Source organism: Pipistrellus kuhlii, unplaced genomic scaffold (assembly GCF_014108245.1).
Source record: "Pipistrellus kuhlii isolate mPipKuh1 unplaced genomic scaffold, mPipKuh1.p scaffold_m20_p_4, whole genome shotgun sequence".
In the NCBI taxonomy this organism is placed as follows: domain Eukaryota; kingdom Metazoa; phylum Chordata; class Mammalia; order Chiroptera; family Vespertilionidae; genus Pipistrellus; species Pipistrellus kuhlii.
Window position 1 is genome coordinate 783,549 of NW_023425540.1, and position 18,458 is coordinate 802,006.

General features: G+C 57.3%; 1 protein-coding gene and 1 long non-coding RNA gene across 3 annotated transcripts in view; one reads left to right on the forward strand and one right to left on the reverse strand.

Annotated features, from left to right (window-relative positions):
- The window catches only part of PLPP1 (phospholipid phosphatase 1), a 33,587-nt gene that overhangs the window by 13,635 nt on the left and 1,494 nt on the right, over positions 1-18,458 (forward strand). Inside the window, exons 2-4 of one of the 2 annotated variants that reach the window (XM_036409179.2) lie at positions 7,681-7,835; positions 16,764-17,044; positions 17,663-17,720. In XM_036409179.2, the coding sequence (XP_036265072.1) occupies positions 7,681-7,835; positions 16,764-17,044; positions 17,663-17,720 (494 nt within the window). Of the gene's footprint in view, positions 1-7,680; positions 7,836-13,185; positions 13,338-16,763; positions 17,045-17,662; positions 17,721-18,458 lie in introns of both variants that reach the window. The other variant, XM_036409180.2, reaches the window with a different exon arrangement.
- LOC123651218 lies at positions 22-10,818 on the reverse strand. Its single transcript, XR_006739773.1, has 3 exons — positions 9,632-10,818; positions 6,695-6,697; positions 22-36 (listed from the first exon to the last, which is right to left on the reverse strand). It is a non-coding gene; the product is annotated as an uncharacterized LOC123651218 (long non-coding RNA).

Genomic DNA, 18,458 nt, shown 5'->3' on the forward strand with positions numbered 1-18,458 from the left:
ACCACAGAAAGTGAAAACCTTCTTTGGTAAATGTCACTTACATTCAGTGTCTTTTCCCCTTTGTCCAACTTAAGCACAAAACAAAAGCCAGCAAGACAGCTGGTCCTGTATAGGAGAGCGTGCCAGCCAGAGAGCGGTGCCTCGCCGTGACAGGCAGGTGCCATCGCCGAGTCATTCTCAAATACACCCCCATCACCGGGAGTGCCTCCCGGGCCCCAGGGGTGCCTGAGCCGGAGCGTACTGAGCCCCGTATGTGCTGGGCTTTTCCTGTGCACACGGACCTTCCCCCAGTTCACAAGCGAGGCGCCCTCAGGTCAGCCGCAGCAGCCAGCAGTGACACGCAACGTCCTGACCCCTACAGGACGGCACAGGACAGGTCCCCCACCCCTCCCCGTGACGGCGGAGCTTTCTGCCTCACACTTGTGGACCAGGCTGACCACTGAAAACCTCGGGGTGAGGGCACCTCTACCACTGACCTCCCCCTCCCCTGTGTCTGCACACCGACTCATCTGTGCCAAGTGCAGCTTCAGGCCTTCGCTCAGAGCCGTGCGGACTTCTCACTTCCTGGGGTCAGACCCTTCCTACCGCAGCTCTGCTGCCCCCATACTCTGGTGCCTCCTCCCCTCGCCTGATGTCTGTCCCCTAGCTTTCTGCTGGGCGGGGCTGGGCTCAGGCCCCCCTCGCCTGCATTTGGCAGCGGCAGCACTCGTGCGCCTCCTCCTGGGGACTCTCCGCACCCGCGCCCCTCACTTTCCAGCAGGCGGTGCTGTCTCCAGTGCTTTCAGGACTGAGCGTCAGACAGGTACCTGCTAATCCTGGAGCCCCGCTGACAGTGAGGTCAGCGCCCACCCGCGGCTCCCCGGCCCCTCTTTATTATATCGATAATTACACTGTCTCTCCTGCATTCACCCCTCCCTTCTGCTCCTCCCACGGCTGCGGCCTCTGTCAGCCCTCCAGGACCTGCGTCCCGTCCTCTTCCTGCTCAGCTCTTTGGAGAGGCACCCAGGCCACCGGCCCGTGGACAGAGCCGCCGTGCTGGGCGGCCGTGCTGGGCGGCTGGCGTGGGCACGGTTGATGTCTCCTGTATTGTACGGCGGCTGTGATCACGCTGTGGTCCTCTCTGAGTCACCTCGCCTGTCAGGCAGGGTGATAATACCTGTTTTACAAGGTGCTCTTTGTTGTTCAGCTTGTGCCCAGGGCCTGCTGGCGTTAAGCACTCACTTGGGTGCTGGGATCTGTCCGTGAACACAGCTCAGCTCCCGCTGCGCCTGGAGCTGGCGTGCCAGTGTGGGGAGGGCAGATGCGGTGTGTGCAGACACAGGCGGCGTCCGTGCTCCGCCCTCTCTCCCCTTTGCCATCGGCCACAGGGCCAAGGGCAGTGTGCAGCCTGGGAGAGGGTGGGGCCAGCTCATAACTGGACTTGGCTTTGCTAGAGAGGACCCGGGCCTGACTGAACTGCCGAGCAGCACAACGCGAGCCACCTGGAGGGGGTGGCCTTGTCCCTGTGCTGGCATCTCCTCCCTGCTCCCTTGGAGCTAGCTCCCCACCCTTATTCTAACCCTCCCCCCATCACCTCCTCCCACTCCCTATACTGACAAAAACAAAACAACTAATTTGCCTTTGAAGTGCGGGCAGTTCTCCCCTCCCTTCCTTTTCATTAGAAGACCAGTAGCCCTGCGCACAAATCTGTGCGCCAGTAGCTGTCCGCTGCCTCCTCAGCTCTCTGCCCACTTCCCGCCCTCTGTAGCTCCCCCACCCCCTCTCACAGCTTGTGCCCTGCCCCCTCCTGTAGCTCACTGCCCACTGCCCCGCCCTCTGTAGCTCCCCCACCCCCTCTCACAGCTTGTGCCCTGCCCCCTCCTGTAGCTCACTGCCTCACCCTCCTGCTGATCCGTGATCCGGTAGTGACGTGGTCGGCCATTAAGCTTCACGGCGGCGTAACGAGTAAGGACCACTTGCATATTGCATCTTTATTCTATCGGATAATTACACTGTCTCTCCTCCTACCTTCACCCCTTTCTTCTGTCAGGCTGCTCCTCCCACGGCTGCGGCCTCTGTCAGCCCTCCATGACCTGCTTCCCGTCCTCTTCCTACTCGGCTCTTTGAAGTGGCGCCTGTCCTTGGCCTGCGGGGCGTCCGTGGGCTCACGGCCTCTTGACCGCGTGGCCCGGGGCAGGATCTCCACCTCCAGCTGCTGGGATGTTCACCTTTACCTGCTGGAGCAGTGACGCCGGGGGCCGGCGGGGGCCGTGAGAGGCACTCCTGTTGGGCACATTGCATCGGCTGGCCCTTCCTCCCCGCAGCTCCTCCCTGTGGTGGGCTCTGCGGCCTGGTCTTCTTCCCGGGCATGGCTGTGTCCCCGCGGGCCCGGCCGCACCGCCTGGCACAGCCCCCGCTGCTCCAAGAGTGCAGACACTCGTCGTGAGCCTGAGTGCCCGTGTGAGCGCCCAGCAGTGCTGGCACGGCGCTGCGTCGAGGGCAGAGCCAGCAGGACCGTGTCCGCATGTGCTGTGGCTCTCCCCTGGCACATCCGTGTGCTCCGTGGGTGAAAGCCTGATGGCCCTCTCCTGCGGACACCGGACACCCGTTCCCCAAGGGGGCACAGAGCTGTCCCTCAGCAGGAGGCTCTCCGTGGTCTGGGAAGAATCGCAGCACCTGTTTCCAAAGAAAGCGAGAAAACGGGGTGCATTTTGTTTGAACCGAATTAGACACCAAACAAAGGACATCCCTTAAGTTTGCAATGACTAGAACTTTCTAAAAACGGCTCAGGTAGCTCCGAGTAGCACAGAGCTCACTTGGTTTAGGTCGTCTGGCTTTTCCTTTGTTTTCCATTGTATTCATTCCTGTTCTATATTCCTTTCACTCTGCTGAGCTTTTTAAAAATAAGTAACTGAATGTTCCATTAATTTCTAAGGTATGCGTTTAAGGCTCTAGTTTTCATGTGTAATGTTTTAGCTGTGCACTTTAAAATATATTTTAAAAAAAAAACTTATTGATTTTGTACAGAGAGGAAGGGAGAGAGATAGAGAGCTAGAAACATCGATGAGAGAGAGTCATCGATCAGCTGCCTCTTGCACACCCCCTACTGGGGATATGCCCGCAGCCAAGGTACATGCCCTTGACCGGAATCGAACCCGAGTCCCTCAGTCCCCAAGCCGACGCTCTATCCATTGAGCCAAACCGGTCTCGGCTGCACTTTAAGTTTTGATTTGTATTTTCATGTTCACTTCAGGCTGTTTTATGATTTACATTTTAGCTTTTCTAGACCTATGACCTAGATTTTTAAGTTTTCAAATGTCAGAATTTGGGCACTGTCTTCCCTTCGTGAAATTGTTAGAGAGAATGTATAGGCCAACGCCTGGCAATCGTAGGCACTCGAGAAAGGCTCTCACTTTTCCATAGAAACATTAAACGCTTTTGAGATTAGAGCTTTTTCAGTAAGTGCCATTTGTAGCATAATTTTAGGAAACACAGCAAAAAAAGAAAAAACATCATTTTCATGGTGATAAAGCAGTTCTTCAAAGTCAAAATTAATGATCTTGATTTTTTTGTTGTCATAAAACATTCAAATGCGGAAGTATGTGCAGTGGGAGTGAGGTGTCTGTCTGGTTTTATAGTAAGTGCCGTCTCTGCAGTTGACTACCTGGAAGCTGGTTATGTCTTTTTCTAGGCTTTCTAATGTTTGTTTTAGACACAAAGACCAGTACTTTTTCATACAAGTGAAATACTAATCGTAACGTTCTTGCAGGCCATTTTGCCTTGTTGTCGGTACATTGGACATATTGCTATGTATGAGTTGCTTGTTCTAATACTAATACTACTGGTTAGGTTTAAATTGTTCCCAGGTTCCGGGCGGGCAGTCTGCGTGCAGATGCCTGTGTTAAATGAGGGCGGCGGGTGGCCGTGCTGCGTGCAGGGCCGGTGGGCGGGAGGGCGGCCCTCATCCATCCTTCACGCAGGTCTTCTCGGGCATGCCTGGGGGCCGGGACGTGAAGACCTAGTCACCCGCACAGCAGCTTTGGTCCTCACCACAGAGCAGCCTTGCCTGAGCGTGTGTGTGCGTGTGCGTGTGCGTGTGTGTGTGTGTGAGAGAGAGAGAGAGAGACAGACAGACAGACTCGGGGTTACACATGGCTGCAGGCCAGCAGGTGCTATTTCAGTGTCCTGTAGGCGGGCTGCCTGGTTATTCTAGGGCTTCCCGTCAGCTGACCTTTGCTACGGGAACGGGCCATGTGATCACGCTCTGAGCTGAGGGTGACAGCAAGTGTCCCACGTGGTGCAGTGGTGAGTGTCTCACCCGGGCCTGGAGTGGGCCTGGAGCGCAGCCTGTGCTGCATGGACGGGGTGCTCACGCGTGTGTGCGTGTGTGTGTGTGTGTGTGTGTGTGCGTGTGTGTGCGTGTGTGTGTGTGCGTGTGTGCGTGTGCGCTCTGTGGCCGCTGCAGGTCTGACCGTGGCTAGTGGCTCTGGAGAGGCGGCTGGAGGAGCCGGCCTGAGGGGGCTGTGATGGCGAAGCCTGGCTGAAGGGTTCCTGCTCTGCTCTCTGCCGCCTCCCTGCAGGGGAGCCGCGGGCCTGGGGGAGCTAGGGGAGGAGGTAACAGATTGAATTGGGGTCCACCTTCCCTTCTCGGGGAAGAGGGAGAGCAGTGCTCCTGGCAGGCAGCTCTGTGGGAAGCCGGCTCGCGCGCGGGCTGGCAGGGCCCGGGACCCGCTGTCGGTGCAGGCCCGTGTCCACAGTTGCCGTGTGAGGTGCTCCCCGTGGAGCGTGAGCAGGGACTGTCAGTGCAGGATTGGAAGTGCCTCCCTCGTGGGCTGGGGCCTGAGAGCTCGCTGACCTCCCCTTTCCTTGGTTTGTTCTCACGAGTCTTCTGGAGAGAAATCCCTTACGACTCTTCAGGCCGGAGTTGCTGGTGCACAGATTGTGGTTTCCGTGCCTCAGGCGTGTGCTGCCTGTGTGCTCACTTGTGCATTACGGCGAGTTCTCCGAGGGTCCCAGTGAGCCGCCACCTGTTCCCACGCCGGGCCTCCCCGGGGAAATGACACACTTATTAGTGATAATAACACAGAATAAACTCTGTTTTACGCATTCACACTGTAAACCTACTTTTGCCCATCTGTAATAACCTATAATAACAAAAGCATAACATGCTAATGAGACTGGACGGCCTTCTGGACGAAGCCGGGCTGCGAGGGCCGCAGGGGCTGAGCCCCTGGCTCGGAGTTCGTGCATCGGGCCGCTAGTCCTATATATTAAGGCACCTGTGGTGTGTTTTTTTTTTAATTAATTGATTTGTTAAATTTTTTATTTTATTGATTTTTTTACAGAAAGGAAGGGAGAGGGACAGAGAGTTAGAAACATCGATGAGAGAGAAACATCGACCAGCTGCCTCCTGCACCCCCCCCACTGGGGTTGTGGCCGCAACCAAGATACAGGCCCTTGACCAGAATCAAACCTGGGACCCTTCAGTCCGCAGGCCAATGCTCTATCCACTGAGCCAAACCACTCAGGGCAAGGCATCTATGGTTTTTAAAAATATGTATTTTTATTGATTCCAGAGAGGAAGGGAGAAGGAGGCAGAGAAAAACATCAATGATGAGAGAGAATCCCCAGCACACCCCACACAACCCGGGCGTGTGCCCTGGCCGGGAATTGGACTGTAACCTCTTGGTTCACAGGTCAGTGGTCAACCTTGCCGGCCAGGTGGCACCTGTGGTTTTGAAAACATACTATGTTCAGGCACCAGCAAATGGTTCTGTGTGATTGGGCCCTGAGGGCTGGGGTGAGGGAGACGGAGATGAGGCTGCGGTTTAAGAAGGTGCAGACCACCCCAAAGTCAGTCTTCTTAACACTGAACTCACTTCCTTCCCCCCAACTCCACACTCTGCCAGTCGCCGCCTCAGTGCCCCGCCTGCCTTCTGGGCCGGTCCGCACGCCCCCTTCCCGTGTTGGTCAGCACACACTGACCGCTGATTGCCACGCTATTTCAGAGCGGCATTCCAGCCACGTTCCTGCTTTTTAAACATGTAACCCTGAAGCCCCGTCTCACGCCGTGGCCGACCCCACGCAGAGGGACAGACTTTCCTCCTCCAGGACACGCTCCTTGGAGGCCTGTATTTCAAACCAGAACTTCTCCTTGAATGCGCGTCTGCAGGCACGTCCTCCCGATAGAAGAGACAGCAGGGTCAGAGCAGTCTGCAGAGGCTTTTACTGGGACCGTCACGGCTCCATGCCGAGCGAGCGCCTCGAAGGCAGGCCTCCCCGCCGTCCTGCGTCGCCCATCCCAGTTCTGCCTGGTCCTGAGCCCGCCCGCCCGCCCCCTGAGGCCATGCCCCCCCAGAGCAGCCTGTGCTGCCCTCTGGGTCCCCCGTGCTGGTCTCAGCAGGGTCCACAGCTCTGCGCCTCCGTGATGGATGTGACCAATGGGGGTCTGGTCCCTGTTCCCCGGGGAGGGAGGCTGGTGAGTGCCTGTCGCTCCTGCCTGGCGTGTGAGCACACGAGCATGCTGGCTGTGAGCACCGCTCTGCGCAGCTGTCCGTGTGCTGGGCCGTCTCCCTGGCCTCCCCGGCCGCCCCGGCCGCCGACCGCTCCTCCCGCGGCTCTGCTGCCCACGGTTTACCCGTTCTCTCCATCTGCCTTTTCCTCTTAGCTGTTCCAGCTCAGGGTGACCTCTGAATTCCCAGAGGGCCTGTTAAACCATCTTAGAAGTTAGTCATGCTTTGTCTTTTATGGTATTTCCTTTAAATTCCACACACAGTAGATTGAGTTTTTGGTTGTACAGTTCTTCGAGTTTTGACAAATGCTTAGAGTTGCAGAATTACCATCACAATCCAGATACAGAACAATTTCATCAGCCCCTTCCCCCAAAATACCTCCAGGTTTCACTTCCACAACAATCCCTGAGTGTGCATTCTGACTCTGCATGTGTGTGTGGCCTGGCCTGCAGCTGTCACACTGGCCGTCCTGAGGGGGCCTGGCCGTGGCCAGTGTGAGTGAGAGACAGACACCTGAGCATCTGATTGTTAAAGCAAAGCCTGAGCATGTGCATGGAGTGGACTGCGGAGCTACTGACTGAAGTTCGTTTCTCTTTGGCTTTCATTTTATTTGGGTGAGAAATCTCAAATGAACATTATTCCTGTGTAGCTTGTCATAGTGATTTTGGAGGCTTGCCAGGGCTTAAAAAAAAAAAAACTTAAAATTTTTCTTTGGAATACAAAGGGCTTGGTTCTTTCTGTTTTTATTATCAAATATACTTATTGTTTCTTTTGTTTTCTAACCATATTTTAAATTTTAATGTGAAACAAAATTTTATACCCGCCCTCCTTAATACATTTGGCTGTTTTGATAATTATGATTATTAAACGTATTTACTAAGTTTTCTTTTTTCTTTAATATAATTAAGATATGAAGCAATTCAATAAAAAGTGAATTGGTTACGAAATTGCTTCCCCGGGGCCAGCTGGCTCCCTCCGGGGTTCCGAGGCGCCCCGGGCCGGAGCACGTGTGCTCGGTGAGGCGGGGGGACGAGCGGCCTGCCTGCTGCCCGCTTCACTCTGGCCGGTGGAGCTTGGGTTCCTTCCAGAACTGGCAGAATGTGCTAAGACCCGCCCCTTCGGTAGACTTGACCTCCCGGTGAAGCGAACTGACTGTAACCATGTGTGTCTTTTTTCCCTTCCCCAACAGCTTCCATGCCCATGGCTGTTCTAAATCTGCGTTACATATACCCATTTCAGAGAGGCTTTTTCTGTACAGACATCAGCATCCAGTACCCGTACCATGACAGTACCGTCTCCACCACCATGCTCACCGTACTGGGGCTTGGGGTACCCATTTCCTGTGTAAGTAAATGCACGCGTAGGTAGGTGGCGCTGGCGTGTGGTGCTGGAGGGGGGTGGAGTGATGGCGCTGGAGTAAGGCCGGCTGGCCTTCCAGGTCTTCCCGGCGAGGTGTGCGGACAGCCGTCGCCGAGCAGCAGGCCCTGTGCTCACGAGGGGCAGCTTCTCCAGGACAAGGGGTGCGAGGCCCCAGGGAACGAGTGGGTCTTCCGAAGCATTAGGGTGCTGCCTAGCACGGAGGCTCACCCAGGCATCTGGAGCAACTCCTTTCAGGACAAAGTGCAGACGCTAGGTCAGCCGGTAAGCGTTCCGTGCTGGTAAATGACATGCCGAGCTAAGGTGCTGCCTGTCTTATCATTTATCACATGGGAATCCAGGCCATAGGAAGGAGATGGTTTATGTGTTAAATCTGAGGAATTACACATATGCAGACTAGATCCCTCAGAGTGCCTCAGCCTGGTCAGGGGTTCGAGGTGCTGTGCTGGAGGGCAGCTCATCGGTCTGGGGGGGTGGGCTTCATAATGTCAGACACCTGGGACGTTCCCTTCCAGGCGAAGTCCCCCCACAGCTAAGCAGCTGCGCTCACTTCCTTCATTGTGGGCTCCGGATCCGGGGTCCCCTGTGTCTCCAGGTGCCTGGACGCAGACAGCGGGGGCGGGCGGCTTTCTCCTCTGTCCTAGTCTCTTGCCGCCTGTCTTCCCAGGGCGTGGACTTGCTCAGCAGCCCGTTTCCACAGCAGGAGGTTGGCTTTTCTTTCCAGGTGGGCCCCACATTGCCTCTGAGTGATAACCTACTTCTTGGGTTTTCTAGTTTATATCTCTGATGTCTGATAGATTTCTTCTAATAGGAGACACCCCCTCCCCCAGTGCACACATTTTGTGCACCTGGCCTCTAGTATTAGAGGATATGTTTTTATTTACTGAGAGAGAGAGAGAGAGAGAGAGAGAGAGAGAGATTGGCTGCCTCCTGTACACACCCCAACAAGGGATCGAACCAAACCCACATCCTGGGTGTGTGCTCCGCCTGGTCATCGAACCCTTGACCCTTCAACCCTGTGGTGCACAGGACCAAGCTCCAACCACCGGCCACACCCGCCAGGCCAGCTGGTCAGCGTTCCTGGGACTACACTCACATTCAGTCTGTGCCTTGTTTTTACTTATTTGTATGGTGAACATTTTTGAGTTACTATAGATATTAAACAGCTAAGTTAGGAAAAATACAGCTACATTTTCAAAAAGTAGTGGAAAAAGACTTGGGTAAATCCTTGCATTCTTTTTCCCAATATTGGAGCGATGGCCTGCAAAGACTTTTTAATGAAAACGTGTTCCTAGTGAAAGAAGGAGCAGTGTGTGCGGTGGCTGGGATGCGTGTGCGGTAGCTGAGATGCATGTGCATGTGGCTAGGGTGCGTGTGCAGTGGCTGGTGGGCTGCTGCGGACTTGTGTGTGTGTGTGTTTTCAGTTTACCTGTGACCTTGGGTGAAGAAGGCGGTTTTCTGGAAATGACTAGTGTTGGATGTGACTCAGATGCATGCTTTGTAACTTAATGATGAGGAAAGGAATTTGGATGATAGAACATTTTAAACCATCAACTTAATTTTTACAATTTGAGGTCCATACTCTTTAAGAAAAAACAAAGGCACTCTGTACTGTTTCTTCCTCAGCTAATGGGAAGACGATTGATTTTTGTGTCTTCTTGGCCTAAGGTTTTTTTTCTGGGACTTAAGGATCCAGTTTCACGCTAAATGTTCCTTTCCCCCTGGCTTTGTGTACCTTTCCTCCCGGGTCCTCACACATTTACTTTTAGAAAAAGAAGCTTGAATTTGTATGCAACTTTTAGAGTAACGATAGTAACAAGGAAGTTAAACCCCAAACCCCTGTATGCAAGGCATATACTTCTAGAGTTTAAATGTGTGTGGTCTGGGGAAAGGACACTTGCTCTCTGCATGTGCCAGTGATTTCACAGGACTGTGAGTAGCTGGTTTTCTTAGGTCTTGTTATTCTATAGCTCAGCCTTGTAGTAAACATGTTCAGCCTAAAATAATAGAGGATAGCCGTGTTTGTGTGTGTGTGTGTGTGTGTGGCCAACATACAAACTCCTAAAGAGACATTGGATTATTCAGTGACCTAAACTGCACCATGATGACTGGAAATGCATGTGGAAAGTGAACTGTCCCATATAACAAAGAGCTAATATGCCAATTAGACCAGACTGCAGACTGGCCTTACAGAACAAACAGGCCCTTGCACACATTTCCTATATCGGGCCTCTAGCAAGTCAATAAACACGGACTGTGGTCACTCAGTGTGCATACGATTAGGACACTCGCAATCTGTCGAAACTCTAGAACTGTCCAGCACAGAGATGACCCCTTTCCAGAGCTCTCCTCTCCCCGGGCGCCTAGCTTTCCACAGGCACTTAGTGTGTCTGCAGCAGGCCGGCTGGAATCTCCACAGGAGCTCCGGCCCCGGAGAGATGGACCCTTCCCCTTGTTAACTCCTCCGTGTGTCTCCCCGAGGCCTCTGCCTTCCCTCACTGCGTTTGTCACTCAGCACACACGTTCTGTGAGGTTTGTACCCCAGGGTGCCAGTGTGGTGGATGTTGTAAATGCCTGTGCTTTGAGTGTGGTTTCGGTTGGTGGTTGCTGCGGTATACAGCAGTCACCAGAGTTCTGTTGTCACACTGGAGGCCCGATGCAAGGAGTAGGCCTTCTTTCCCCCGCTGCCGGCACCGGCTTCCCGCGCAGCCCGGTCTAATGAGCATACGATGCGTTTATTATTGTAGATGTAAGCAGGAGGAAAAGAAAGAAGGCATCAGCACATCAGTATGACTGTATGTCAGGTCCTGCGGCATCATTGGACAAATGTATTTTCACAGCTGGCTTTCCCTCTCGGAGTTTTCCCCTTGGCGAATACACAGGGAGATCTCAGAGGCTGCTGGAGGACGTGCCTCCACACTCACGCCTCCCCCCGCAGTCAGCCACGACTCGGCAGGTGGCAGCCCTGCCTCCTGGCAGCGGGGCCTCAGGCTCTTGGGGTCCCGCCTTCAGCTGCACCTCCCCTTCCGGTCAGGCGTCGGCGAAGGGCTGGAGCCTGAGAACTCCCTCTCTGGTGGTCGCCCTCTCTGCTCAGAGTCTGTTCCAGGAGGTGGTGCTGCCTCGCCACAGGTCTCGGGGCCCGGCACCTGTCAGGGTTCTTAGCCCCGAGCCCGCACGCCCCTCTCCGGGCACCCGCGGCTCACGGCCCTGCGGCACAAAGGAGCAGACATCAGCCTCTGCCGGGGAGAAGCCTGGGGTTGCCGTGGTTTCCCGTGAGCCAGGGCCCTGTCTGCTGGACGCCGTCACCAGTCCTCCTGCTAAGACACACACGGGGCCAGGCTGCTGCTCGTCGCTGTCTGGCGGCGGGAGAGGGGCCTGTGGTTGGAGTGTGGAAGCCAAGTGTCCGTGTCACACGCTCTGGTGATGTGTCCTCACCGGCTGGGGGGCGGGGAGGCGGTGACTGTCCGTGAGAGTGTGCATGCAGAGGGCCCTTCTCGTGGGCTCACCACTGCGGACAGCAGCGGGCAGTCTTCCACCGAGGCCTGTGCATTCGACACGGTACGTACGTGTCAGCCAGCCTGAACTGGGTGTTACAGGGTCCAGTCATGGAGGACGGAGCGGGGACCAGCCGTCGCGTGTGCCCACAGCACACTGCGCAGTGACCGGAGCGAGGGCATGACCTCATCGTTACGTGAGTGACAGCCGCACCCAGAACGCCACGCACCACGTGACAGGCCAGTCAGCAGGCGGCAGCGATGAGCGGCCCGGCCGGGGGCAGAGACCCACGGCGTGTCCTGTGTGGCCTCAGCTCCGTGTCCTGTCGCGTCCAGCAGAACCTCGCACCATGGATCTACGTGTATCTGTCCGCTAGGATATTCCCGTTTTTAAAAACGGACTCATTATACCTGTGTGTGACTTCATGTTGTTTTCTCCTATTCTGAAAACACTAAGAATAATTTCTAACATAGTTTCTGTGTCGAAGGGGAAAACACACAACTTAATGAATATGCTCCTGAAAACAGTTTTCAGTACATGTGGGCCCGTAAGTGAGCATTTTTCTGAGAACAAGGACATAAAACCTGCCACGGTGTAGGCACTGGTCGGATGTGGACTCGGGTTCTGTGCTCGGGGCCTGTTTTTGCTGCGGAGAGCAGTCCCCTTGGGAAAAGGAACGCAGTTCAGAAACGCGCGGTGTGTGCTGTGTGGGTTCTCGCGAGTGAAGCGAGTGCTGGACGTGGTGGGTCCCCGTAAACAGCAGTTGCCCAGCGCGGTGTGGGTGGGGAGGCTGGCACCCGGGCAGTCTGTGCTGGTGTCGGAACCTGAATGCAGACGGGCAGATGGGGAGGTCAGTGGGCACAGTCAGCTCCAGTCGGGTTTTTCTTAAAACGTAGCTTTTATAATACGAGAACGTGGCTCTGGGAACCCGGCGAGCGCCTTAAAGACTGCCGAGTTCCCACCGGCCAGGTGCTTCCCCGAAGAAGCAGCCGTGGCCGGTGCTCCGGGAGAGAGAGAAACGGGGACGTGCGCTCCTTCCGCCGGCCGCAGAGCAGAGGGCGGCCTTCGGCTCCCTGGTCGGTGAGAACTGGAGTGGTCGGGCGTGAGCACTAGTGTGTCAGCCTGGCGGAGCGGCACTGTGGGGAGGGGGAATGGGGGGGACCCTCCCCGCTTGGGGCGGACGGCGTGTTGAGGTTTCTGCTAAACTGTCTTTTGTGCAAGATAGTCCTAGTCGGCGGTCTGCCGAGCTCGGTGAAACAGCGCAGGGCTTCTCCGGTCCACGTCAGCTAGAGCCAGGGGGCGGGAGGTGACGGGGACCCAGCCGCGGGAGCAGTGTCTGGTGCCGCTCCTGTGCGTGACCAGGGTCTTTCGTAGAGACCTGGTCTGAAGCTCAGGCTCCTTTCCCAGCTGCTGTGCCCTCGTGACAGCCCCAGCACCGGGCAGAGCTTCCTTAGCCCTCGGTGGCCTGGCCGGGGACGGCCTGCGTGTGGTGTGGCCTAGACCTGAGATGGCCAGTGCTGGGTCGCTTCTGGGAGCCACGTCGGTGACGGATGGTTGCAAACAGCGTGAAGACGGGTGAAATGCCAAGGGCACGAGAAGGCAGGAAGGGAAGGGTCCCTCTGGGTGTAGTGGCGCCTGGAGGCCTGGAGCCGCCGTGGGAGCCGCCGAGGGGGCCCTGCCTGCACCTCCCGCCTGCACTGCTGCGCCCTCGCCTTGCTGACTCGCTCCCGTGGCAGCCGCGTCAGCCTCTGGGGCCATGGTTGCCATTGATGTGATTTGATGTTCCATTTTTAACGATGTTTTCGTTTATTCCCTTTGCTAGCTGGATTGCCTTTTGCAATTCTTACTACAAGGCACACCCCCTTCCAGCGAGGACTGTTCTGTAATGACGTGTCCATCAAGTACCCTTACAAGGACGACACCATCCCTTACGCGTTACTGGGGGGAATACTCATTCCATTCAGTATCATCGTCGTAAGTTCATCCACTTCTTCACGTTCTCCCTCTGGTCGGTGGCTGAATGTGGCTGTCTGTGGATGACTGCGTGCAGAACCTGAAACAGTGCGTGAGTGTGCGTGTGCATGCGTGTGTGCGTGTGTGTGTGCGCACGTGTGTGTATGTGTGTGCACCTTTGACTAAAGCTGTTATTTGATCCAGATGTCATTTACGTCAGGTGGGACCGAGAGAATAGCAATGTGTAACTGGAAGAGCTCGCCGAGTCTGTGCCCCTGTGACTGATGGGGCCCGATTCCCTCCTTTAGTAACCCTGCAGTAGTGGATGTCAGTATCCATGTCCCTGCTTTAGACACAGGTTAGACGTTGGTTTGTAACCTAATGAATCTGTGTATATGGACTGGTTCTGGAAAAGAAAACTTGCTAACTAATGTTAAGCCTTCATTTAACCCACTTTTACTTCAAAGGACTTTCAGGGCACGCCAGGACCGGCGAGGAGCTCTGGCAGTTAGTGACCGAGGAGGGACTGTCCCCAGTCAGGCAGGCGAGCCCCGCTCTGCGGGAGGCCTCAGGCCCAGAGGAGGCGCTAGGATCTGTGCTTCAGGACTCAGTTAAAAGCGGGAAATGTGGCCCCCTCCAGGAGATAGGCCACCATCACAGCCTCGTGCTGTGTCATTTTGGGAATTAATTAAAAATGCAGACACTTCCTAATTCAGAAATGTGATGCCTCGCTCAGGAACAGCCACAGCGCCTGAGCGCCCAGGTGAGTCGCTCTCGATACAAGGAAACCTCTGCCCCGGGTCTCCTGAGCCCGAGGCCCTGAGCAGCCGGCGCCGTTCCTCGGGGCGTCCTGGCTCGGGGTACGCAGTGACCTCGGAGACTCCCCTGGGAGGGCGAGGGTTAGAAACTAGTGTCCCTGCTGGGGTTTACCACTGACGGGGAGAAACCGCGCCTCTGCTGTTTCCACGGAGGGTGGGTGCGAGGAGGGTGTCCTCAGTCCGTGTTTTGGGAGATGATTGTTACAGGTGCAGATAGCAGCCTCCTTCCTGGGCTTCGCTTGGTAGCAGATGCTCTGCAGGCACAGCTGCTGAAGTCGCTGCAGGACAGCCAGTGGCTCTGCGGGGCCGGGTGCCAGCCGCCAGCACCCAGCCCTCCTGTGCCGTCAGCGACGCGCAGCTTGGACGGTGTCAGCCTCCATGAGCACGTAGTCTTCCTGCTGAGAGTAACAGCAAGGAAACCGAGGGTCCGTTCTACACCACGGCCCGCCTGTCGCCGGGCTGTGAAGTGCAGCCCTTGCCAACACACCAGCCGGGACAGACTGCTGAGGGCAGTGGTTTGGTGCTGGTGTCGAGTAACTGCAGTTTATTTGTTAACTCGGCTCCCTCCAGGCCCACGTGGTCGGAAGTGCCTGTTGCACTTCATTTACTGCAAGTAAATCCTCTCTTTAAAAAAGCCTTTAGGCCTCACTCAGACTGGTGCCAGGCCTTTGATGTGAAATGCAGACGATCCTCAAACACCCACAAGCACGAGGGATGGCTGCTCCGAGGAGGGCGAGGCCAGGCTGGCCGCATCCCCTGCGAAGCCAGCGAGGCTGCCCCTGCGCTGCTGTGAGCGACTGAGGCTGAGGGGGACAGAGGAGAGTGGAGACGCGGTGGTCAGAGGGGGGCACAGGCCAGAGGTCCCGGACGCCTTCGTGGGAAGGCGGGCTGAGCGAGGACGAACGTGCAGACAGCAGGCTCTCTGTGGCTGAGACCTGTGCCCCGTTTCTTTAGTTCGTGAATGCTTTCCTCTCTCTAGGCTGAGTGAGTAACACGAGATCAGGCCACAGATTAGGTCACGGGAGTGTGGGCATCCCAGGCTGAGCGTGGACATAGGTGGCTCAAAAGCAGGAGAGAGTGAATGAAACAAAAAGATGGCTGCCCGTGCCGTCCGCAGACACACCCTCCCACTGGGGGCGTTCTCTCAGACGATGCAGGCCGGCTGCCTGCTCAGTGTCCGAGTCCCTCTCTCCGGCCCGCAGCTGCATGTGAGTGCGCCTGTGGGCCGCCGAGCCTGCGCCCGGCTCCAGCACGCCTAGGCCCTCCTTCTCCAGGGCGAGAGCCAGGGCTCCGTGCTGACGGTGGTGCGGGCTCAGGAGTGCTCGCTGGGGAAGGTGGCTGACCGCCGGTGCAGCGACAGCGGGCGTGGAGGGCTCCCTGCCCACACGGGGCCGCCTCGCTCCGAACTCGCTGTACGTGGTCCACGACCAGCTCCACAGCCAACCCCAGTCTGTCTGCTGGTCGGTCAGGTGCTGCCCCAGCGTCTGGGCGGCGGAGCGGGCGGCAGGGAGATCATTCCCCGGGGCCTGTCGGGACAGGCGAGGTCTGCCCACGGCACCCAGCCAGGAGCCACCAGTGGGCTCCCCGTGTTTGCCCCGAGGCAGCCTTTTCAGTTCTCAGCGCCCTTGCTGAGTCACCGGCGGCTGAGCTGGAAACCCACCTGCTTTCGTAGGAAGGCCCATGGGCGCGGCAGGGCTCCGGCTCAGGAGGGGTTTAGGAGCCGGGCGGCCAGGACGGAGGGACGTTGGGCCCGGTTCTGAGCTCCTGTGAGGTGGTGAGGCTCGCCCGCTCACCGCTCAGAGAACCATCGTGTGGATCGAAGCAGGGAGCCAGGAGGTCTCGGGAAGCGGGGACTCGGCAGCGGACTGCTTGGCGCCGGTTTGAACTCAGGCAGCCAGTGTGGCTTGCGTTGTTAGCAGATGTAATTGGCATACTGTTGCCGTTGGGTGTTGGTAAGATTTTCAGGGTGTTAGTGTGTGGACTTGTCAAGCATTTGGACACTTTTTGTGCCTCTGACCTCCCTCCACGGCTGCGAGCTGGTCCCCGCTGCTCAGGCCCGGGCGGCCGGCCTGCAGCTCTGCGGGGCAGTGGGAGGAGGCAGGGGACGTTTTTCCGGGAGAAGGGGCATCAGGGCTGCGCTCTCACAGGCGCACCGGCACCTGCCTCCCACTCCCTCGGCACCACTGGCCTCAGGGTTAGGTCCCTGCTTGTATTTTCCATGTTTTGCTCCTTGAAATTCTCTTCCACCTTTTTTTCTCCCCTTTTCACATGCTGGCTGTGAGCTGTGCGGAGTGTCGGGAAGAAGGAAGCTGTGGCCTTGCTTAGGGAGTTCCAGCTGGGGAAGCCGTGCTCTGAGACAGACTGTCCACATCGCTGTCTCTCCTTCCAGCACAAGAGGCGAGGGGAGGCGAGGCGAGGCGAGGCGAGGCGAGGCGAGGCGGCCACCGTGGTTCAGGCGGCACTGCCTTGGCAGCGGCTCCGCGGCGGACCAGCACCCTTCGTGTGCTCGAGCCCGAGTGCGCGCTGCATTCGTAAAGGGGAAACGCTGTTTGCCATTTTCTCATTTATTTTTAGTTTTGTTTAAAGTGCCCGTTTGCTGCTCTAACGTGCTTTTCCGTTTCCTTTCCAGATGGCCATCGGAGAAGTCGTGTGTGTGTACTGTAACCTCTTGCACTCGAATTCCTTCATTAGGAATAACTACGTGGCCACCATTTACAAGGCCGTGGGCACGTTCCTATTCGGCGCAGGGGCCAGCCAGTCCCTGACCGACATCGCCAAGTACTCCATCGGCAGGCTGCGGCCGCACTTCCTGGACGTCTGCGACATAGACTGGTCCAAGATCAACTGCAGCGACGGTTACATTGAATACTACGTCTGCCGAGGGAACCCGCTCCGAGTGAAGGAGGGCAGGTGCGTGTCCGGGCTGGTGCCTGCATGCTGGTGCGGCTCAGAGTGGGTGCCAGCGGCCGGCACCGAGCTGAGCGCCGGCTCTGGTCTCTTCGCTGTGCCCGTCCTCTGTTTCCCGCCCTCGGCTTACAAGCACGTGGTGCAGCTTTGTCTCCCTGGCATCATGACGGACCGCAGACTGGTCGTCACTGCAGCCTGGATGAGAGCCGTCTCAGCGCAGGGAGGCGATGCTGTAGGCTCTGCGGGCCGAACGGGTGTCTGACAGGCCAGTCCAGGCTGTCGCAGGGAAAGCAGCCTCGACAGCCTGGAGGAGCCCAAGGCTGGACGTGTGCCCACGGAGAATGCTAGCCCATCGCTGTTTAGACCTCAGAACCTGTTGGTAAAGAGCAGTCACTTCTGAGTGCTCGGGGGCGGGGTCGTCAGCGCCGACGTGCGGTGGAGAGCAGTCTGCAGCGTGCTCCGAGCCTGTGACGCAGGCAGGCCCTGGGCCAGCTCTGGTGTCAGAGCTGGCTCCCGGACTCGGCATCCTAAGTCTCACCGCGGCCGCCCCGGAGCTGGCTCTAAAGGGGAAGAGGGCGCTGGGGCCCCTGGGAGAGAACAAGCTGATCTCCTCTCTTGCAGGCTGTCCTTCTATTCGGGCCACTCCTCCTTCTCCATGTACTGCGCGCTGTTCCTGGCGGTGAGTACACGCCTGCTCCCTGCAGCTCCCCTGGTGTGTGGTGTGTGCGTGTGGCCTCCCCCGTGGCCACCCCATGCTCACTCCTCTCAGCTGACGTCTGCCCCCTGCCCCTGCATGCCCTGAGCTCCTTAGAGCGGCTCCCGTCTGCCATGCAGCGCTGCCTGCTGCCAGCACGGCCCCTCATGCCCAGGCGGACCCAAAGGCTGGCTCTTCTCCAACTGCTTCCTGGCTCCTGATGGCCACGCGCCGTCTGGGGGGGCGTTGATTTGCTTGGACATGGGCTGGTCGGGTTCTCCTACCAGGGACGGGGGGTGGGCAGGCTTTGCGGTGGCCTGTGTCTCCGGGAAGCCCACTCCTTTCCTGTTACAGAGGGGGCGGTCCAGTACGAGGTCTGGTGTCCTTTAAACCACGCCTCCTCTCAGGGCAGGTGGGCGGGACCACCAGCAGGCCTAAGCTAGCCAGCCCTTCTGGTCTGGCAGGGGCGGGATTCCCCCACGGGGAGCCCGTGTTAACACCTGTCCCACCCAAGCACCACACCGAGGAGTCTGCTGTGTGACGGGAGTGCCCAGCTGCCCCTGCTGCTTGCACCGAGGGGTCACTGCCCTCTCCCTTCCCTCCAGTTGGCAGGGAGGGGGCTGTGGAAAGCCGGCAGCACCTCAGCCCACCGCTGAGAGCCACCGCCGCCGGCATGCATCTTCAGAACCCGGTGCTCCCTGGTCCAGCCACAGAGGACAGCCT